The 22,774-nt window shown below is 50.4% G+C and overlaps 1 protein-coding gene across 3 annotated transcripts in view; it reads left to right on the top strand.

The window, feature by feature from the left end:
• The first annotated feature begins 970 nt into the window (after positions 1-970).
• FGF13 (fibroblast growth factor 13) overlaps positions 971-22,774 on the top strand; it is a 187,402-nt gene continuing 165,598 nt past the window's right edge. The window contains exons 1-2 of one of the 3 annotated variants that reach the window (XM_050974397.1): positions 971-1,049; positions 2,048-2,213. In XM_050974397.1, the coding sequence (XP_050830354.1) occupies positions 2,165-2,213 (49 nt within the window). In that variant the 5' untranslated portion in view covers positions 971-1,049; positions 2,048-2,164. Of the gene's footprint in view, positions 1,050-1,964; positions 2,214-22,774 lie in introns of those variants that run through there. The other 2 variants (XM_050974398.1, XM_030228837.2) reach the window with 2 other exon arrangements.

Genomic DNA, 22,774 nt, shown 5'->3' with positions numbered 1-22,774 from the left:
AGTGCTGGCTCAGCTGAACCGGAGAATCTCTCCTTCCCCGTTCCATTTCCAGCTGCCTGGATTCAGTGGTCCTTGTTTGGAGAGAAACAGGCACGAAAAAGACGAGGTTTTTAACCCCCCGGAGAGCTTCGGAGGTGTTAAAGAAACAAACAACTGAAGAGGCTCATGTGAAATAGACTTACATGGAGAGCACTCCAGCTGCACTATCATCAGAGGGCTTACTGAATCCTAGAGTCATTTTGATTGGGAAAGGCCTCTGAGATCATCCATCTGACTGTTAACCCGCACTCCCGTGCTCACTGCTAAGCCACCTCTGTGGTTTGAAATACCTCGGCCATGGTGACTTCAGCAGTGGCCCAGCAATCCTGTGTCCCTGCAGAGCAAAGCTGAGCCAGGATCGCCGCTGCCATCCCGGCTCCTGGTCCTCAGCTTCGACAGCCCTCACATCCCTAACTGCACTCGATCTCCAGCCACCGGTGTGCGGTGGGAATGAGACTTTATCCCACGCCGTGTTTCATCACCCCCTTACTCAGAGGCTGTCCTGCCGCCTGGCAGCGCGGGGTAGGGGGGCACGGCGCTGGCCGCGGAGAGCCGAGCTGTCCCCAGCTGTCCCGGGCTGCCGCAGGGGACAGTGCCGGGCAGGAATTCGGCCCCACTAAAAATAGCGGCCCCGGGGCTGCTGCTGTGCCGGGACCCCAGGCGGGCAACGGGGCACGGGGGCCGCTCAGGGCACAGCACTTGCCGGGTGCCAGCCCTGCCTCGCTCCCTCCGGTGCTGCGGACATCCCCCGTGTCCCCCAGCCCAGACGGACCCCTTCGGCCTGGGGAGGCGGGCAGGAGGAGCCGGCCGCCGGCCCGAGGGGCTCCCCGGGCCCTGCAGGGCTCGCCCTTCCCAGGTTATTTTGGGCGCGGCCGAGCGGGGCCGGGCTCCAAGGGGCTGCACCGGGCTCGTCCCTCCCCCGACGGCGGCCCCGGCAGAGGAAGTTTTGCCCCACCGAGGAGAGCGGGGCGGGGGGCACAGGGGGGCGGGACACGCCGCTGTTAGCACAGGTGAGGGGCTCTGGCTGCTCTTGGGGTCCCTTCCTGCTCCCCGAGGGGGATGGAGCAGGGGGGAGGGAGGGGTGAGCGCCGTCCCGCGCCCCGGGGCAGAGGCAGGGATGGGCGGCAGCCGGCCCGGGCTCTGCGCGTTCCCTGCCGGGGAACCCGATCCCCTTTGCCCTCCGTGCCCGCTGCTAACGGGAACCCGATCCCCCCCCTCCCTGTGCCCCCCGTGCCCCGGCCGGCGCTCTGCGCTCCCGCCACGGCAGCAACAGGCTGGGAGCGGGCGGCGCCGGGCCCCGCGCCCAGAGCCGCCGCTGCGGTACCGGGCTGGGAGCGGCTCCCCGAGCCCGGCTTGCCGTGGGTCCGGCCGTGGGGCGGCCTGCCGTCGCCGGGGGGCAGCGGGAGGCGTGCTGCCCCCGCCCTCCCCCGGAGCGGTTAATGGAGCCCCGGTGCGGGCGGTGGGGAGCGGGATGCGCGGGGCCCGGGCGGCTGGAGCTGCCCCCTCCAGCCCTCCTCGCTGCCGCGAGCGTAAACCTGCCGCCTCTTCTGCAGTGACGGGGACTCGCGTCCTCCTCCTCCGCCTATCCGCGGCTGCAGCTCAGCTGCTCCATCCCATTATTATTAGGGGAGGATGCGAAAAGAGAAAAACCCAAACCCAACACACCCAAGCAAACAACCGCCCCCCAGTCACGGTACCCCCCTCCCCCCGGTCGGTGGGACTTGCAGGACCAGCTGCGCTTCCCTGGCCCTGGGGAGGGGAGGCAGAGCCGGGGAGGCGGGGGAAGGAGGGGGCCGGGGCCAGGCAGACACAGGGAATATCGCTTTTGTCTCCGGCACGGCGAGCGGCGCAGGGGCTCGGTGCTGCGGCTGCCGGAGCCCCCCGCTCCCCGCTCCGCTCCCGCAGGCACCTCGGCGGCGCCGCCGGGCTCCGAGGCTCCGCTCCGGGGAGCGGGCAGCTCGCCGGCTCCTCATTTCCCCCCCTTCCCCTGCTCCTGGTGTTATTTCAGCCTTTTCGGCGTAGAGGATCCCCCACACACACGCACGCTGCCCCCCGCCCGAGGTTTCTTTGGGTCCAGCCGGAATTCGCGACGCTCCCGGGGATTTTCCCACCCAAGCTGGGGTCTATGAGCGGGAAGGTGATCAAGCCCAAAGAAGAGAAAGATGCTTCCAAGGGTAAGGCAGGCGCAGCCGCCCCGATCAGCGGCTCGTTCCCCGGCCCGACCGCGGACAGCCCGAGCTCACGGGGCCGGGAGGGGGGCACGGCTCCGGGGGCAGCCCCGGCCGGGGGACCCCGGCACGGTAGGGAGCGGCGCCCGCCGTGCCCGGCTCTGCTCGGCACCCCGGCACGGCCGCGGGGCCCGCTCAATGCGGCACCGGCGGGAGCGGGGCCCCCCCGTTCCCCACCGGGGAGGGGAGGGGGCGGCTCCCGGCCGGGGCCGGGGGTGCTCGGCGCTGCGGCGGCCCCGGCTCCGGCCAGCGGGGCGGGGAGGGGACACATCGCCATGGAGACGGGGAGCCGGGGCACCCGGCCGGGGCCGGGCACGGGGGGCACCCGGCCGGGGCCGGGCACGGGGATTTCCCCGCCCCGGTTCGCCCTGGGCTCCGCGGCGCTGGGGCGTGCGGGGCCGGGCTGCGGGGGTCCCTGCCGGGGTACAGGGGGTCCCTGCCGGGGTCCCTGCCGGGGGTCGTGCCCCGCGCAGTGCCCACCCGGGGTCGCACCGGTGGCGGTGTCCCCGTGCCATCCCGGTGTCCCTCGGGCGGTGCCCCCGGGGGCTCCCCGCACACCCGGACTCCCCCGGCTCGGACCCGGGGGCGCTGGGCGCCGGGCCTCCCCGAAGGACCAAAACCTGCTCCTTATTTCCTAGTTCTGTAAAACGGAGTGGGACACTTCCCTGCCGTTTACTTTTTTAGCTGCCAGAGAGGCCAAATCAAAACAATACAGCCTTTCTATTCTTGATAAAAAGCTTCTTGGTTTCGTGATTTTGAAAATTTATATTTAACACTTTGGAAAGCTTCTTTTTTTATATTCTTTTTATGTGAGTTTTTTTTCCCAGCTCTGTCTTTCCCCTTCTTACTATGTTCTGTCTCTTGTCCAAATCCTTAGCGTTTGCATGACATTTTTTTTCTCAGCAACACAATCAACTTCACTACTTAGATGCATTGCAAAACCTTACTTTTTTTAGATAAATATGTTTTGCCTTTACATTATATCCTTTGAAGTTGAGTTGGTTTTGATTTTCTTTCATGGTGGCCTTATTCGCTATATTGTGCTTTAAATAATTTATCGAGCAGTGCAGAACAAAAGATTCCCGCCTTTCTGAGGAATTATTTTGCATGATTTAGAACTGTGGTAGAAACATAAACAAAAAGAAATTGCCATACTTGTGCTATGCTTGCCTGAAAGCTTATTTTTAAAATCAAGCTTACATATTCCATTTTGTGCTATGATTACAAGTTCTAATGACACACTTCGTGTCTGAAATTGCTTTGGCACATTTCAGACCAGTGGGACAAAGGCATTTGTGTGTCTGTTAATGAGTCAGTGATGCCTGAGACGTGTGAGGCTGTGATGTCAGTGCTGACAGGGTACCAGCAGGTGAATATTCTGAGGCTCCCAGGAAAAGCAGTGGGTGCTGCTGCTCTGCTTCCAGGAGACGCTGCTCCCCGAGCTCATAGAAAAACTTTCAGTGCTGGCACCAAGAAAAGAGGCAGTTGTAGGTACAGCAGGAGGAGCCCACATGTGTGAGGAGGTTTGTGAGTCCTGGCGAGCACCTGTGAAACACCTTTTAGGGATGCTGAGGAGTTGATATTTACTGGCTCATGTGGAGGCTGTGTGGTCCTCTGCAGCCTCTTGAGCTGTAGAGAAGAACAGGAAATGTTCTTTTCTCTGAACCACCTGAGTTCTCTTTTGGTGATTGCAAGTGTTAAAACTCTTAATGGGAATGTTTAATTTGGCTCCAGCCATAATAAATCCAAGCAGTGATGGGTGGGGTTTTCTGTTAAGATTTATTTGGCTTGGATGGGTTTTTTTGTACAATTAAACAATTTATAATTTGCCTGGAAGGGATGGGATACCATTTCCTGCATTTTTCTGCAGGTGTACTGTGGCAGTGGAGTCCTGAGAGAAAGCTCTGTGGTTTGGAGTTAGTTAGCCTCTCTTTCAAAGAACAACGTAATGATGGTTTAGGTACGAGTGGCTTGTTGTGGTTCAGGTACCCCACTCTGCAAGGGAAGGTGGTGTGGTTTGAATTCCTGCTGTAAATGCAGCTGTTCCAGGGTTGGGTTTGCCTCATAAAGGTGAAATGCTTCTCAGTGAGAGCAGTGCCAGCTTTTCTCACTCCTGGAGCTTTCTTAGGCATTGCAGGGCCATGCATGAGGTGAGACCTTGCTGTAGTTCTCCACAGCATTTGGGGAGGGCTGTGTTCAGCCCAAATGTAGGAGCTGTACTGTGTACTTGTTAAAAGACACTTTCTTCCACCTGCTTTTGGGGTGGCCCTTTCTAGAAAAAACTGATTTATACAGAACCTTGAAAGGCCATGGATTTTGCTAGGAATAAGCACAATCCAGAGCAAATACTTAACTGCCTTGCAGTGGTTGTTTGCAGTGAAATTATGCTTTTGTAAAGTCTGTGGTGGTGTCAGTAGAGTTCTGCAGGTGTTACAGAAGTATAAAAATCTATTTTTAATTAAAATAGTGGGGGTTTTCCCTTCTTTCCTGAAGCCAAAGTGGAGGGTAAGAGTGCTTGCTTAAGAGTGTGTAGTCCCACTTGTAAGTCCTGCCTAGAAAACCCAGCGATGGCTGTGTTCTGCTCAGTATCTTGTTGCTTTTAAAAGTGGCTGTGGGCATTTGGAATTATCTATCCTAATCTTCAATAAAGCTCATGGATTAACAGAATGAAGTCAGGCATGTGCACCTTTCCTTTCTGCAAGATGCTGCATGAACTGTGTGTGTACCTAGAAGATTAGAGCAGATGATGGCATTAATAAATGCCATCTATAAATCTATAGATTTCCCCTCCTGCCTGTTTATTTCAGGTGTGCCAGAGCTGGACAGGGGCAGGGTGCTGTGAGCCCAGGGGTGCTCCCAGCTGCTTCCCAAGGGCAGATGGGCAGTGCTGCTGTGCTCTGGGGGGGAGGCTGTTTGGGGAAGCCAGCCCCTGGTTCCAGAGAGCTGCCTGTCCCCTCTGGGCTGGCTGTGTCCTGGGCCAGGTGTCCGTGTGTCTCACTGTGCCCAGGGGGCAGGAATGTCAGGGGCTGGAGAAGAACAGCTCAGCATCCCACAGTGGTCACCGATTTTGGGAGCAGCTCAGTGCTCAGGGGATGCTCTGGGTGCATTCCCAGCACAGCAGTGGTCAGGGATTTGGGAGCAGCTCTCCTGCACTCCCAGCACAGCCCAGCAGCTCCCACCAGGCAGGTTCTGGTCCTGGCACGGAGCTGCTGTGCCCAGAGCTGTGGCTGTGCCAGGGCAGGGCACTTCTCCAGAAGTGTGGGCCTTGCACTCTGGGCACAGTGTACCAACATAACCTGCTTTGAATGAAATCTTTTTTATCTTCTGTTTGGGGAGGGTTGTGGGTCAGGAGGAGAGCCCTGGGCGTTGGGGAGGGAGCTGAGAGTGCTGAAAGCTTTGGACCTGGGCCTCAGAGAGCCCGAGCTGTCTGGAATTACAGCCAGGCCCTTCCACAGGCTGCTCTGCAGTTTGTGTGGCTCCTCTGGGCAAAGTCCAGAGCTGGAGCAGGGAGTCTCAAACTGAATCTGAGGAATGGAATCATCTGTGTTTGTGCTCCTTTTTACTAAGGGGATTATGTACTATTGGCTTCCCCATCAAAGCAGATGCAGGGGGGTCTTTTCCTGTCACCGTGCTGTCACCACAAGGAACTGGGGTAGCTTTGTCCAAAAGTCTGATAACCTCAGCCATGAGCAGTGAGAAAATGCAGAGTGTGTTTTCTTCTGCAGAAAGCAAAATAGGAGCATTTTTGAAGCTGAAAGCTTCTAATCTGAGAAGAGTGTATTGAAATAGTGACAGTAACAGTGACGACTTTGGAAGTACAGGTACTATTCTAATTCAGTGACAGCAGAAAACAAAGCACTTAGAGAAATCACTTGGCAGGAAGAACAGAAGTCAGAATTTTGAGGTATCTATTACTGCTTTTCCTGGCTTCATGGGAATATAGGATAATGCAGCTTATGATTGAAAGGTCTGGAGAAAAGCTGACAAAAATAAAGAAGCTGATCTCAACAGTTATATTTCTATAGTACTGATTCATGAGACAGTAACTTTCTTCAGGGACTGAAGAGGAGCAGCATGTAAGCTGACCACGTCTTGGTCTGAGTCCACGGAATCAAAATTAGCAGCAAGTGCAGCCCTGGTGAGAAGGGGGAAGGGAGCACGGTGCTAACTGCCTCAAGTGCTGCTTGGCCAGCTCAGGTCACAGGCAGGGCATTTCTTTGTCTTTTGGTCACAAATTTGGGTGCCGGTTCTTTTCCTTTCAGACCAAAAGCCCCACCAAACTTCAGCAGCAGCTTCAGTTTGGGATATGAACTTGAGGATCTGTTCAGGCAGGCAGGGGCCAGCAGCAGATTGGGTTTTTGTGGTCAGTTGGTGCTCCCGACCTACACATCAGAACTTGTGTTTGTGTTATAAACACTGAATGGCACCAGAGAGGGAGTGTTAACCACAGTGCTTTTGTTCACTTCTCACTGGAAATCTCAGAGGCTCCTGTCTGAGATTCCAGATTTCACTTTGAATAGATGCCTGCATCGCCCACTGGAAGGAGCCAGCCAGAACCTGGGCTGTGACCCATCCTGTCCTGGTATGAGTGCTGCAGGTCACAACAGATGCTCAGTGCTTGGCTGAGGCCCTGATCCATTCAGAACTCCTGCTGACACCAGTGGGAGTTCTCTGTCTGCCCGTGGCATTGCCTCTGATTAGTGGGTGGTTGTTAATGTGCCCATGCTTGGAATATTTACAGTAACTACCTCCTGTTCTGACTCATTATCTGGGGCTGGCTTTGGTACCACAAACGACAGTAACTCTATAAAAGAAACATCCTTCCCTCTCAATCCCAAGACAGTGGCCCCTCACATATGTTGATAAAACGTCAGCAGCTAAAAAGTGGAAGCAGCGTTGAAATGAAAATGCCAGCACATTTGTGCTGATGCTCTTGAATGGTTTTCAGTGTTGAGGAGATAAATCCACAGCAAGGCAGGGTTTCCAGGGACAAGCTCCACACCCGGGGGTTTGTTAGTGCTGGTTCTTGTGTGGCTGCTGTCCATGCCAAGAACTCATGTTGTACAGAAGGTAGGAAGAGTTTTGGTTTTTGTTTTTTTTTTTTTTTTTTTTTTTTTTTTGCTTCTAGAGAAAAACTTAATAATAGTTGCTTCTTGGTAGATGCCAAATCTCATATTCAGAGGAAGAACTCCCAGGCAGATGAAGCCTGGAGGACAAGCAGCCTCACAGAGCATTGCAGGGCCCTGCAAAGGGGGAGCACAGCACCACAGCAGATGTATAAGAATTTGCATGGCTTAGGCTTCTGGCATCTCTGCTCTGTGGCCACCCACAGTACACTGCAGACTTGTCATTACCTGTGTTTGTGCCATCTGCTGAGACTGCCTGCAAGGCACTGGTCTTAGCCCTGTGCTTTGGGGATGGAGTGCTGCAGGGCAGCCTTGAGTCAATGAATGTTCATTTTCTGCTTCTGTTCCTCATGGTGTGTTAGTGCTGGAGTGTCCTGCAGAAGACACAGCTTCAGAGTTGTGTGAAAAACCTCCTCAGGAGCAAAGACAGGGCAAGTCCTGCTCCTCCATCTCCTGCAAGCGCTGAATCCATGCTTGTATAAAATCCCCAGTAAATCTGGAGGTGTCCTGTGTACAAATAAAACACTTGTCACTCCAAGAGGACAAGCCTCCCATCCTGGACAACCCTTAGCTGAGCATTTTCAGGGCAGGAGTTTTGTGCTTTTGTGTGTACTGCCCTGATGGTGGCTGGATGCTCTCACAGATTCCGTGGTTTCAGATCTCCTCTGTGGGACTGAAGGTTTCTTAGCCACTCCTGTCCCTCTCAGCTGAGCCTGGCTCTAGCACTTCTGTAGCCCAGACTGTTTTCTCTTCCTCAACTACATCATTTGACCTAACAAAACTCCCTCCTTTTCACAAAACATGTCTTGGTCAAGCTTACATGGAAATGCATGTTAAAAACCAAAATGAGACAGCTATGTTGTATATGTTATTTACAATGATCCTTTTATTTTTGTGTGTGGTATCTTGGGTAAAGGGTTTCAGTGAGTTGTCTGGTTTCGTGCTCAATATTTGTATTGTGTTGCTGAGTGAAATGAAGGCAAAAATAATTTGAATTGCACCCTCAGGCAGGTAACAATTCAGTTCTTTTCATGAAGAGAGTGTGAAGTGAGACTGTTCTCCACTTAATTAGTTTTGTGAGAGTGATGTATAAGGCAAGGTCAGTGCTAAAGGAAGAAAGGGCTGGCATGGATTGAACACTGCTTACGTTGTTTGAATAATTAGAGCATCACAGTGAGGTGGGAGGGAGCAGAGGACAGAAATGAGGTGTGAAGAAGAGATATTCCTGAAATAGCAATCGAATTGCCATTGATCTGGGCTGCATTACGTGCACACAGTTCAAGATTGACTGAATCTGAGCCGGTGGTGGTTTGTTACCTGTGCCACTGGTTGTGCTTGCAGCTGAAATGAAGGTGTATTTATAGAGATACTCTGTTCTGGAGCCCAGGGAATCTCTAGGTGCTTTTCAGAACCTGGGGTTTGGCATAATTGATGCAAGGCTCTCTTGGTTGCTTTAAGAATAAATTGTGTAACCAGTGCCTGATATCTTTGATACATGTGCATTTAGTTACCACCCAGTTTAAGATGAATTTCTGCTGGGATGGTGGGATCAGATCAGAGGTGGGCATTGTGTAATCCCCCTCTGACCTGTGTGCTCTGCAGGCATTTGCTTTGGGAGTCACTGTGTGAAGTGACAGCTTCACCTCAGTGCAAAGAAACAACAGAAAGTATGAAAGAACTGGAGAGGGAAGGCAGAGGTGGGGCAGGGGAGAGAGCCAGCAGGAGGAGGGAGCAGTGCAGACTGAGCTGCAGGTGATGCACAGCTCTGCTCACACCTGGCCTTGCACACTCACCTGCCCAGCAGACTCACAGCAGGACAGAGACTCCTTCTGAGTTTGCTTTCAGCCAGTTTCCAGCACTTTCCAAGAAGGTGGTAGGTGCCTTTCTTTTCCCTTGTGTCTCTTCCGTAGCTCACTGCTACTGGCCACAATGCTCAAGTAGCTGAGGCTGGATTGACTTCCACACATTGTCAAACTGCTTACACAGGAACATCTTTCCTTTGGCTTTTGCATCTGCTGTGGAGTTCTGTGCAGCTATCTTGTATGTTCAGTACACACATGAAATTCTTATGTTGCTCTTACATCTCAGTTTGCCCAAGCTGTGCCACAGTACTGCCTGGAAAATGATAAATGTTTTTATTGTAGTGATACACAGTGCTCTGAACTGCTGTCACTACAGTTTGTTCCTCCAAGTGCTGCAGAGAATAGGAAGCCAGGATGGATCTGTTGTCACTGCAAGCCATTGTCACTTCTGGTGGGGTGCAGAGCTGGAGAACCTGATCCCTGAAATCTTCCCTGGTGAAATAAAGACGTGGAGGTGTTTTTGGGAGTTGCATGCACCTGTAATCCCCACCAACACTGCATTTCCTAAGAGAAATGACTGTGTGAGCAGGTGCCCCTCCTGGCCCACAGTTATTCCTCCTGCTGGAGGAGCACGGGTCCCTGCAGCCACGCTGGTGTGCAGCAGGGCAGCTTTGTCATGTGCTCTGCTTCACGTTTGCTTCTCGTCTTGCATAGCTGTGACTGAATTCAGAGACTGCCAAAAATAGCTGGCTGCTTTCAAGTGATTGGGCAAGGAGAGCTGGAGTGACTTTCATCTGCTGCTCTTCTCCTCTTCCCGCCCTGCTCTGTTTGCTTTCTGAGGAGAGGATATTGGGTTTTCGTTTGCTTTGGCAGAGCTCAATAAAAGGTGGTCAGAGTGAAGTAAGTCAAGAGAGGGTTCAAATGGCAGGGCTCTTCTCCATCACCTCATGGGGAGGCTGCAGCAGCAGAAAGTCAGTCTGACTCCAGCTGAAAAGAACTTTTTGGGGTGAAGTGTGAGCTGTTTCAGACCCAAGGTCAGGGTACTGCCTGGCCAGGGAGGCTGGATGAGGAATGTTTGCTTTGGTGTTTGGCTGGTAGCTGGCTGCTGGCCATACAGAGCTGTGCTACTTGGCCCCTGGAGAGCAGCAGAAATGGTTTCCTTGGCTGGAGGAGGGGTTGGGGTGTTTGTTTTGGGGTTGGGTTTCATGTTGGTTGTTTGTTTTGGTTTTTTTTTTTCTTTTCAGATGATCAGTGCAAACCCCAGTTTTCAAGTTCTGTTTGTGCAATGGTGTCCTTGGGAGGAATTTCTGTCACATCATTTCTGGGATGTTGGGGATCAGTGTAAATGAGTCTCTTCAAGAGGGGTATCCCGTTGGTAGGTGATGGAGAGGAGTGAAAGCTTTCTAGGCAGGGATCCAGTAATTCCTGCATGAGGAGAGAACAGCCTGGAAGACAGGAGAAAGATGAACTTGGACTTTTTCCTAGTAGTTCATTTAAGAACAGTAGATGCTCTTGTTTAGGGATGCTTAATTTAAGTGGCAGCAATTAATGACTGAGGAGGAGAAAAGGATTATGCAGAGCTGTGAAAGTTGTCAGTTCTTTTCATGGCGACTTTCGGAGTTTAAAAATTTGAATTTGTTTCCCCACTGGGACATAAGCAAAACTTCTTTGAGGTTTCTCAGGAAAAATAGTCACACTGGAGCTATCTTAAGGAAAAAGACCTGTCAGGTTTTCCATCCCTGTCCTTGTTCCACCCTTGGTCTGAAAAGACCTCCCGTCAAAACAGAGATGTGTTTTCAAGATTTTTGAGCATGATCAGAAAAATTAGTTAGGCCCTTCTGAACAATGCTAGGAAGAGATTTTGAAATACATAACAGCTGAAAAAAAGCAGGGTTTCGAGTCAGGGCTGTGAGGGATGGCTGGAAGCTCAGTAGTGAGGTGGTAGGGCTGTGCCTTTTGGTCTGGAACTGTTTTTGTTTCACTCCACATTTGATATGAAGGAAGAACTTTAAATTGCTTTGTGAAATGAATAAGAGGTGCCAGGCTGAGAATGGAAGGGGGAGAAAGTGTGGTGCAGTAGCAGGAGAAAGCAAATTCTGTGAGACTTGGAAAGATGAAAAATGAGCTTTGAAAAGTCTCTGGAGAGCACGAGGAAGCTGAAGAATGTAATGAAGAGGAGATACTGTGGGTGGAACTCGTAGTAATATCAGGCTGCAGGGAAACACGCAGGTTTGACAGCCTGAAATGGTGCAGAAAAGACTTGACAATCTGTCCTGCAAGGTGCCAAGCATCTCTCCTCTCCATTTGCCCAAAAGCTGTTAGCGCTGTGCTTTGGGCCCCTATCAGTGAATGCTGGATATTCTTGTCATGCCACATTCCCACTATCACAAATTCTTACCTTCAGTGCATTTCAGGAGCCATTGAGTGTGCAGGAGGCAGGCTGAGAGAGTGACAAAAGGCTTATGAGGGAAATGAAGAAAACCTAGCAGACTCTGATGGCTGAGGCTCAGAGTGAGAGCGAGCTGTTTGTCAGGCAGTGCCTCTGTCACTGCGAGGAGATCACACATTGCTCTTCCTCACAGAGCTGGGAGAGCTTTGCTGTTGGTGCATCCACGATGCCTGCACTCACTGTGGAGCCCTGTTCTTTTACATGGCTTTTCTCAAAGTGCTTTTGCCTCCTCGGTCAGGTCCCTAATTACTGTTCTCATTGCTGCTGTAAGCATTTGAAACTGTTCTGTGCATGGGTTGGGTTTGAATACTACTGGTGAGAGACTTTGATAGATCATTGGTGTTTATTTGGGTGGCACCTTCTAAAGAACAGCACCTGAGCTGTGCTCTCCTGTCAGGTCAGACTGATCCATGGTTTGTGCTGCTCAGTACCAGCCTTGCTGAATCAAATCCTCACTGCAAGTGTGACACGCTTTGCACTTCACAGTGCTGACCGCTCTTGTGATGAATATTTTAAATTCTCTTTCTTTCCCACTTTTTTTATTTATAAAAAGGATGGGAGGGGGTTGTGTTTAATCAGTGTTCTAAGAGAAGCCTGAAGATTGCTAGAATGACCTGCAATTTTGAGGCTTGATTCTACAGTATGGGGTTACTGGAGTATGTAAGAGAAACAGACTTGGTTCCTGAAATCTGGTCTTGCAGCAGCAGAAAACCGTGCTGGTGAATAAAAGGGAGCAGAATCCTGTCTTTAGTTTGCATCCTCAGAGATTGCCTGGGAGATGCTGTGAACTGAAACAGTGTGGTTTGAAGTTTTACCCTGTCCTGTGCTGGATGTCCTTGAAGGCAGCTGCTGCCTCTCCAGTTCTGCTGTATTTTGGTTGTTGGTGCTTCAAAATTTGGTTTTGGGAATTATTCTGTATAATTCAGTCTCTTGCATTATCTTCATCTTAATCTGTTTCTTATTTATGTTTTACCTTTATTCACAAGCACAGGATAATTGACTCAAAGGTCTTGAAGGACCATTAACACCTTGGTATAAATATGGTGAGAAAGAAGAGTCTTTAAAAGGTGGTGGCATCAATTTTTGACCCAGTGAAAATACCAGCAGAAAGCAGGGAACTGTTGGTTTTATGTGCATTTTCTATTCAGCATTCAGATCTGCAGTGTGCTGTGTGATGGCTCTGTGTGGAGAGAGCTGCTGGTGCTGGATAAATTCTGGCTGGTACTGCTGTGATCAGTGAACAAGGTCTTTCTGTGGAGCATGACTGTGCTTGTGGGCTCAGTACCCTGGCAGAAACCATCCGTGGGCTGGCTGAGCATCAGCTGGGCTAGCACAGCTCTCAGAGCACCAGGCACTTTGAGGCTTCAGATCAAACTGTGGCAACAAACCAGATCTGCCTTTGTTTCTGAGCTTTCAAACCTTGCAGCAGTGAGGTGGGCTGCCCTGGTGTGCCCAGCTTTATTTCCCAAGATGTAATTTAATTTATTCCTTGCTCACTGACTTGAGTAAATCAATTAAAACTTGTGTGTGTGTGTATGTGTGTGTGTGTGTGTGTAACAAGGCTTTGACATAAGGTAATTGATCAGGAGGTGCAGACATATGAGGAAGGCGTGGGACAGATTTTAAAGCAGGAGAGTGAACCGTGGTGGTTTCCTTTGATGCGGTGTGGTGGTAGCTAAATTCCCATCTTGTGTAGTAACAGGCTGTTCTCTGGGTGCTGTGGTGTTAAACACTCCTCTTTGCACTTATGCAGGTTAATCTTTTTTCAGCTTGTCCTTTTGGAAACACGTCGTGTCTTCATCCTTTTTACTTTGTCTGGAAGGGAGGTTAAGGATGGGAATCTCAAAATGCAAAGACTATCAGCTGTCCACCTCTTTCAGTAGGCCAATATAATTCACTAATTAATTACTTCCTGCACCTTGGCTACCTCTGGAAACTGGTCCCTTTTCAGTTCCTCTGCCTCTGTGGGGTGCTGTCCCCACAAGCTGGGAGCACAAACCTGTAGATCCTTCCTGTGCTCCTCCAAGTGCCTCATGAGCCATAAGGACTGACTTTATTTCAGCCTGAAGCTCTGGAGGCTGCAGCTGAAAGGGAGTGAGCACCTTGCCAGCTTTCCTGCAGGACAAGGTCCTCCTTACCCCCAAAGGGATGACGGTGTATGGGCACAGCTGCCCAGGTGAGCTGGGTGTGTGGCAGTGGCAGGGAGCCAGCCCCTGCCAAGGACCCAGCCTTGCAGCTCTCTCTCCATGGTATTTGTAGAGTTGTAATCATTTCTTGCTCTTGTTTTTCCTCCGCAGAAAAACGAGACCTTGGCTCAAGCTGTCTGTGAACTATTGGGGATTGATGAGTTGTTTGTGATCCTGAATCCAGAGTGAGGGCAGGTATTGCTCACTGCAAGCTCTCCCCTTGCAGGCACAGAGGAAGACCTGATGAAAAGCAGTGTTGCTCAGTCTTATTTTTAGCTTCTGTCCTGTGGTGATGTTTTTGTTGTTGTTGTTTGATCATCTGGGGTTTTTGTAGTTTTGGACTGCCTCTGTCAGGGGTCAGGGTCTGTCAGAAGAGCTTTGCTGTGTGTTGATGCTGTTGGTGTTGCTTGGTGCCCAGCCCTGCCTTGGTGCCCCATGGCTGATGTACCCTGACGTGTGCTGGGGTGACTGGCACCGTGCTGTTGTTGCAAGGTCCCTGGTAGATAGCCAGCTTGCCTTGGGCACATGAATGCCCTGCTGTTGCTGTCTGTTGGTGGTGGCACACCTTCAGAGAGCTGTTTGCTCCTGTGCAGCCTGTCCTGCATTTACCCCACTGTGCCAATTGCTGCAGCCACCCCACAGGGCACTGGCCACATCCAGGAGCCACTGTAGGGACACAACTGCTGTTTAGTTTCAGCTGTTTTGTAAAACTATTCTTTATTGCCTGTGTGTCTGTACACCATTGTTTTGGGGTTGGTTTTTTTTTGCTTCCCTTCAAGTTTTCCTCTTTGCTTCCTGGTTCTATTTGTGCCCTGGGCCAGGATTGCTGTCACACAGGCGTGGGAAGCTGATGCAAATCCTGTGCCCATGGTGTGGACCAAGGTCTCATCTTTGCCTCTGTTATTATTAATGCCTTCCTTCATCTCCTCGAGCCCCTTCCCTTGTCTCACTGACAGCTAAATTGGAAACCAACAGCAGCTCTGCTCTGGCGGCGTTTTGCCCGAGGTGCCGACGATCGACTAAAACTGACTCAGATCATGATTTTAATTGGTTTGATTTTTGCCAGTGGCTTTAGAAAGCAAGCGAGCTATTTTAGTCCTTCTTCATCCTTGGTCAGTTTTATGAGTCTGTCTGTGGCTGTACAAACCCCAGAGGCTTTGAGGAGAGGTGGGTGCTGTTGGGTTTAGCGGGCACCAGCCCTGTGGTGTGGCCATGAGAAAGCTGCCACTCCGAGGGGACATGGCACTCATTGGCTGCTCCAGGGAGGTGTTTTCCATGTGAGAGTGGAGGCATCCAAATGCCAGTTTTTTCCTTTGGTTTCAGTTGTTCTAGGTGTGGTATTTTTCTCCTTGGAGTGCTGACCCTGGCTTTCAGAGCCAAGGGAGGATAACTCAGTGCCTGTGAGCACAGAGATGAGTGGTGACACGTGTTTGTGCTGCTCTGCCGTGGACAGCAGCAGTCAGTTTGCCTCATTTTTAATGCTTTGATTCTCTGGCAAGCACCCGAGGTGTTGAAACGACTCAGTGGTGCAGACAGTGAATGGTGCATGCACACAGGTTTGGTGTCTGAAGGCATTTTCATGGGGGTGCACAGGGTTAAAGAGCCTGCACTCCTTCTGCACACACATCCCTGCCCTGAAAGGACAGATAACCTTCTCTGAGGGTCCAGGCAGCTTCCTTCAGCCTTTTACCACCTCCTGCTCCCCAGCTGCAGTGCTCTGCTCTCTTGGCTGCGCTGGTAGCACAAATTATGGATAACTTGAATGCCGGTGGGAATTGTTTGAGTATCAAAACAACAATGACACCCTGAATAGAATGTTGAATTAAAAATATGCAAGCAGCTTTTTCTTTCTGTTCATGAGCTCCTGTTGGGTGCAGACTTTGGCTCAGCATGGCTGGTGGTTTGAATGTCCCTTCAGTTTGAGGCTGGGTTGTTGAACTGTGGTGGTTTCAGCTTGTATGAAATGTGACCAACAACAAAGTCAGTTCAGGCTCTGGTTAATTTGAAGTTTATGTCCTCTCCATATTTGTTCAATTACATTACCTGCTAATTGTATTTCTGAGCAGTTTCTTGCAGAGACCTATAACTGTGTCCTCTTGCTCTGAAAGCTGCATTATTCTCTCGAGGAGATAATCAGTTAGTGATGTACTGAGCTCAGCTCATGCTGTCTGCTCTTTGCCCCTGTGGCAAAACCTGAATTTTAGTGGTAGAGGAGAACTTTTCTGTCTATTCTCTTCTTTATGATGCAGGTGTTTACTGGAAGGCTTTTCTTTGTGAATAGATGAATTGTTTGTGATTATTTTTCCCTACCCTAAGTTATTTAAATAACATAATTTATCATTAAATTTTTTGTGCTGTTTAAAAACCACCAAACTGAAATAGTTCTGGGCCATGCAGTTCATTATTAGAAGGCTCTTCTGAATCAGAAAACCACGTTTCTGGAAGATTTGTGACTTTGAAACACAAATCCTGCTGACTGGTGCTGGACTCTGGAGATAGAGGTGGAGGAGTTTGTGCTTTGCTGGCATGTGAAGAGCATCTTCTGTCCCAGCCTCATCAGGAAAGGCAGCTTTTGGAGGGAGTACAAGGTCTTTCCAGAAGTGGTGCTGAGGCCAAAGAAGGCTCTTGACTTCTCGTGGTACTAATGGGCTGAAATGGAAAATGGGAAGCCTTGACAGGGCCGGTGAGTTGGCATAAAATTCAGCCTTTAAATGATGGTTTGGCACCACAAAATGCTGATGGGGCTGAGGCTCCTGGGACATGGTAGGCAGAACCCACTTCTCCAAGAAAAGTTTATTTCTTTTTCCTGCATCAATATTTATGAATTTTCCCCTGCCACCCTCCAGGCAGCAGTGACCCAGTTTTAGGGTTCTGGGTATTTATGGGAGATGGGGGTGAGGATAAAATTAGGGTATGAATGTGGTGTTCTGGGCACTTCACAGATCCACTGCTGTGGCTCCTCTGTGGGTGTGGTGTGTGCTGGGTAATTTTATTCACCCTCTTAATCAGCAGGGCTTTGGGAGCTGTCAGAGAAAGGACAGGGGGTGACAGTGAGGGGTTCTCTGTGGCCCCAGTCAGAGCTGCTCCTGCCCTCCTCTGCCCAAGGGGTGAGCCCAGTGTGTCTGGCCAGGGCCCCCAGCCCTGCTCTGTGGTCCCCCCTCCCTGCAGCTCCACGGGCTCCTAAGGGGAGCTGGCTGAACAGGCAGTGCTGCACGCTGCTTACAGAGAGATGATTTATAAATTGTCTCTGCTCTGAAAAATAACCCCCCTTCTATTAAACTGTACGTGACCTATCAGAAATGACATTTTAGAAAATACTTATCCAAAGCCCAAAAGATTATGGCACACTGAGTCCTGTGCCTGAGGAAAAGCAGGTGTGTTGTAATGAAAACCATTTTGATCAGATTTATCTCTCAACCTTTTGATCTTTATGAAGGTGGAGAGCTGGGTGTTGTAGTTAACTGGCATCCTAAGTTCCCAGCTTTTAAATTGCTAGCAAAATGTAATGCCTGTATTTCTGAAGGTTTCTGTGGTTTTGTTATATGGGGTTTTTTTTTAACTGGGGACACAGTGGTCAGGGTATTCTCTAGGTCATACGTTAAATGATCAAACAGTCTGTGTTTTGGTTTGGAGCAGAAGGGATGGTGGATGTATTCCTGCACTTGTGGAGCCATGGGTGCTGAGAGTTGTCTTCAAAATGGTCAAGTCCTTTTTCATTGTGAATCATGGATTGTGTGAAAGCTTTCCTTAATTAAATAGTATCTAGTTAATATTTAACGTTTCAGGGTTTTCTTCTTTTCCTCATGTGTCCAGGCTCCACTGCCATGCTTTCACACTGAAAGCAGATCCCCAAAAGATGAGTTTTCCCTGGCTGCTTAGCTGAGTAAGTTCTCATTAATAGCAAGGTCTGCACAGCCTGGAGCTTCTCATTTCAGGGGAGAAACTTTTCAATGACCGTATGCACCCTCAGATTGTCTTCATTCCTTTATGCAAGGAAATCTGTCTACCAACACTCCAGCTGTTCATTTCTCGTTGTGTTTTTAGTAGCAGTATTGCTGTTAAATAGCTGCTGATAAAACTTTGCCACAGATCAGGATTAGCTAAAAAAGGTGTGGCTTGAGCACCAAGCAGGCAGGCAGCCTTGAAAGCAAAATGTCAGAGGAGAATTGTACATGGAACAGCTGACATTCAGATGGGCAGCACAGACTCAGGATTATACAGTTACTGCTCATCATTGACTTGATTTTTTTGTCTTTGTCTCCTGAAAACCCTTCTAGGCATCTTTCAAAATAGCATCTCTCTGTCCCTGAATATGTTTAGAAAAGCTTAGCTGCTGAAGAATCTTAGCATGAAATCAGAGGGCTCCTCGTTGAAGGGAAGAGATTAGTTCAGTATACCTTACAAGGGCACTCATTTTCTTTTCCAGTACTCTCACATATTCATTGTGTCCTTTTCTGGGAGACCATTCTCCCTCTGAAGTTTCTACAATGGTTCTGGGCTGGCTTTGTCCTCAGGCTGCTGTGATCTACTGTGTGTTACTTGTCCAAGTTTCTGTTGTTGTGTTCATGGTAAATAGGCTTGGGCTGAAGCCACAAGTCCTCAGTGGTGCTGGGATGGAGCTGCTCTGTGGAACCTGGCTGTGGTTTGTGTACCTGGCTGGGGGGTGCTGTGCAGTCCTTGTGACTGTGAGGTGGCTGAAGCAAAGCAGAGGGGAAGGAGAGTGGCTGGAGCTGAGCTAATCTCAGCAGATGCCTGCGAGTTCTTAAATGACAGTGCTAAAACAGAGAATTGAAGACCAGGAATATGGAGATGTAAAAACTGTTGTCTTTGTCAGGAGCCCTCCTGGAGTGTGAGACACTGCCGTGTGAGGGAGGGGAGCTGCCTGCAGTGTCCTGGAGTGTGGGACACTGCCGTGTGAGGGAGGGGAGCTGCCTGCAGTGTCCTGGAGTGTGAGACACTGCCGTGTGAGGGAGGGGAGCTGCCTGCAGTGTCCTGGAGTGTGAGACACTGCCGTGTGAGGGAGAGGAGCTGCCTGCAGTGTCCTGGAGTGTGAGACACTGCCGTGTGAGGGAGAGGAGCTGCCTGCAGCATCCTGCACTCAGGTGTGTGCTGTGCTGCAGGTGTGGCTCAGAGGGGCCAGGGCACACAGGGGCTCTTCATCTGCCTGCAGCAGAGAGGTGCAGCTCCAAATGTCTGCTCCAGCAAACCCTCCCACCTCCCTAGACCAGGTGTTCCTGCAGTGCTTCCCCCTGCTGCTGCCAGGATCCCCGTGTGCCCAGAGACCCCTGAGCAGGGCACCAGCGCTGTCCTGCCCTGGGCTGTGTCTGCTCCTTCAAACCCCCCAGCAAAGGCAGTAAAACCAGGCCTTGGGCAGCTCTGAGGGCTGGGCCCCTGGCACAGGGAGGGAGAGCAGAGGGCAGTGATGGTGATGCCCTGGGCAGGAGTGCCTCCAGCCAGGTCCCTGGCACAGGGAGGGAGAGCAGAGGGCAGTGATGGTGATGCCCTGGGCAGGAGTGCCTCCAGCCAGGTCCCTGGCACAGGGAGGGAGAGCAGAGGGCAGTGATGGTGATGCCCTGGGCAGGAGTGCCTGCAGCCATGCCCCTGGCACAGGGAGGGAGAGCAGAGGGCAGTGATGGTGATGCCCTGGGCAGGAGTGCCTCCAGCCATGCCCCTGGCACAGGGAGGGAGAGCAGAGGGCAGTGATGGTGATGCCCTGGGCAGGAGTGCCTCCAGCCATGCCCCTGGCACAGGGAGGGAGAGCAGAGGGCAGTGATGGTGATGCCCTGGGCAGGAGTGCCTCCAGCCATGCCCTGCCCCACGGGGCCATGGCAGATCACTTGGGGCTGGCTTTGCTTTGCAGGCAGGCTGGGCACCAGCACCAGGTGGGTTTGCACACCCCAGCTGAGCCCAGGATGGCCCTCTGGAGTTTCTCAGGGATTTTCACACCCCCATAAGAGGCTGTGGTGGGTGGGAGCAGGGTGCTCGGGGGGCTGATCACATCCAGCCCGTTCCTCTGGGGCCAGCCCTGGCTCCTGGAGCTGCCTTTGTGGAAACGCCCCAGCCTTTGGTGTCTGTGCTTTCATCAGGTGTTTTCTCAGCTGAGCCCTGTGGGCCCTTTTCCTTGTGTCCTGCCTCCTTTCTCCACAGCTGCCAACCTTTCATCTCCCCCCTCAACACCCTTCTTTCCTCCACAGGTGCTAATGCCTAACCTCTGTTTAGCCTGGGCTTTGCTTCTGCTTTTGCCAGATCTGGTGAAGGGATTATGTACCAAGGACTTGTTCAATCTTTCCTAATAAAATGGCCAAATAAATGACAGCATTCTTTCCTTCTGTCCTCAAACCAGCACAGCTATAACACTGCTACACTTGGAGATATGAATTTGTCTGACTGCGTGCAGAACAGGCCCAGGACTGATGCAATTCAGTGCTTTTTGCCTAATTTCTTACAATTATGCTGGTAAATTGGAACATTTGAGAGAGCTTCTAGTTGTTACAGATGTGCAGGTGCCTTGCTATTTGTCTGCAGTCCTGCATTATAACAGTTCCAATCATCAGCCTGTAATGTCTCCACGTTAATTACTCCTTTTGTGAAATGAGATTGGCAAATGAATCTTCATCAAGCAACTGATGAGTACATCTGTGACTTTGTAATTTAAAAGTAAGGTTAATAAGGCCAGGTCCTGGTGGGAATCAACTGGTGGTCTTTGTTGTAAAGGTAATGAGTCTGGCTTTCCAGTTTGCGTGCCTCTGTTCTCAGAGACTGGCTAAATCAGTAACCAGAAGCAGATGTGAAGTACATTATCCACTCTGTGGATGTTAATTACATCTGTGTAGAATAAACAAATCTCACTGCTTTAGCAATCCAGGTGTGTGCCTCCTGCAAACATGGGAAGGCTCATGCTCCTTGCAGTGATGGTCCTGAGGAGTTCCTAAATACAGATTCATGTTCCTGGGGTTGGGAGCACCACGCTGGCTTCGGGCTTGCATCAGACAAATCTTCTGTTCTCTGCTCTTCCCTTTTCACTCATGGTTCACTTCAGCAGGCTTATTTGTCATCTGAGCCTTGTGTTCCTCTGTGCCCAGCTGTGACTGTGGCCAGCAGCTGCGAGGCTGTGTCCAAGCCTGGAAGCAGGACTCAGATATGCTCTTGTTCTGCTTTCCTTCACAGAGCTGCTGAAATGGTGCCTCTTCCATAGTGGATGCATTAAAATGTAGGTGCAGACAAAGGCAGCTGAAATGCACCTGGGTGTGTGTGCTCAGTGCAGCTCACCTGCCTCCAGGAGAGCAGAGCTGTTCCAGGGGCAGGAGCCCTCAGTTTGCCTCGTTCTGTCCCTTCTGAGCTCAGCTGCCCCAGGGTGGGAGGTGGCTGCCTTCATGAAAAGGCACTGTGTTTCTTGGTGGGGTTTGCATTTCATCTCTTGGTTAAAACAAACAAAAACCTTTTTTATGCCCTGCTTATGGATGTGGAATGTCTCAAAGACAGTGTGGAAATGATGTTCAGATGGGACTTCTTGGCATCAGAGGGACTAAAAGATCAGCTGGAGCCATCTCTGGGCCTGAGCTGACTGTTGCTGACTGTTGTCCCCTGTGTGTGGCACTAACTTGGAAATCCTAGAACTGGAACTACCTGTTATGCTGCAGTAGAATTTCTGCTAGGTTTTAGTGCAGCAAATAATATTTTAGTGTAATTTATTGCTTCCCAGTTAATGTAAGTTATAGATACTCATTAACTTTGGAATAAATACTAAATTTTACTCTTGCAATTACAAGGCAGCATTAGGATATAATTTAAATCAGCTTTAATATAGAATGTTAAGAAAAATGAACAGGATTTTAAATGTAAATGACACATATTTAAATGGGAGCTCTTTACTATATAATTATTAGTCTGTATGCCCTACATGTCTGGATTACATGTGAATGTTCTTTGTGCATTAAGTGCGAAGTAATCAGAGGTAGAAGATGTCTTAAAGATAATAAAATCAATTCATTGTGTTAATGTATTCATGTTCAAAAGCAGGCGAAGACTCTCAGGAACATTTCCCAGAGAGAAGATGATTTGCAAAGAGATGGAGCAGGGGGGAGAAAGGAAAAGCAGTTGGGATGGTGATGTCATAGCTGGTAGCATACAGCCAAAACAGAGCATATCAGAAAAGTCAAATACTTACTTGTGTAAAATAGGGGATATTTGTAAAGCTGTGACATGGAGCCAGTGCTGTTCCAGGAGTTGCCTGGCTGCTGCTGCTCACTCCAGCTGTTTGCTGAGCTCCCACTCAGGGCTGAGTGGGGATGGCTTTGGGTTTGGCTCCTTGGGGCAGTGTCCCAGTGCCTTTGCTGTTCTCCCATCGTCATGTAAAAGTAATGCAAGTTCTGCACACAGCCTCCAGTTCTGCTTTGCACTGAGACCTGAGCAAGGCTCGTAATTCAGACAGCTTTTGAATATGCCCATGGATTATTAGATGCTGCTACTTAGCATAATTATGAAGCTTAGTGGCAGTTCTTCTGGAGCTGTTCTGACAGAGCTGTAGATGGAGGACTTTGAGATGAGGTGCTGGAACACATGCATTGAAAGGAAAACCAGTTTTGATGTGGTCAGTACTGTGTTGGAAAGCATGGAAGCACAGGATGCTGTGCACACCTGACTTTGCAATGGTAGTGTGCTTGAAGCTGGTGATTGGGACATTAACAACTATTTCCTGGGAGTTTGCCACAATAAAAGAACAAGCAGGGACAAACCTATTGGCAGATGTTCCCCACTGGAAGCACTCAAGCAGTAGGTCTTGTTGACAGTCCTTGGTCCCAAACCCAGGAGTTTGTGCTTGGAGATGGATGTCTGCAGTCGTTTTCCAAGGTGCAGAAATATCCGTGAAGTTAAATTCTTTGGATTTATCTAACAATATGAAGGAAGAGAGAAATGATGCAAATATATCTAAGTAGCCCTCTGC

The sequence above is a fragment of the Serinus canaria genome, chromosome 4A, assembly GCF_022539315.1.
Source record: "Serinus canaria isolate serCan28SL12 chromosome 4A, serCan2020, whole genome shotgun sequence".
Lineage (NCBI taxonomy): Eukaryota > Metazoa > Chordata > Aves > Passeriformes > Fringillidae > Serinus > Serinus canaria.
The sequence above is the reverse complement of the archived record's forward strand: the minus strand, read 5'-3'. Positions and strand labels throughout refer to the sequence as shown.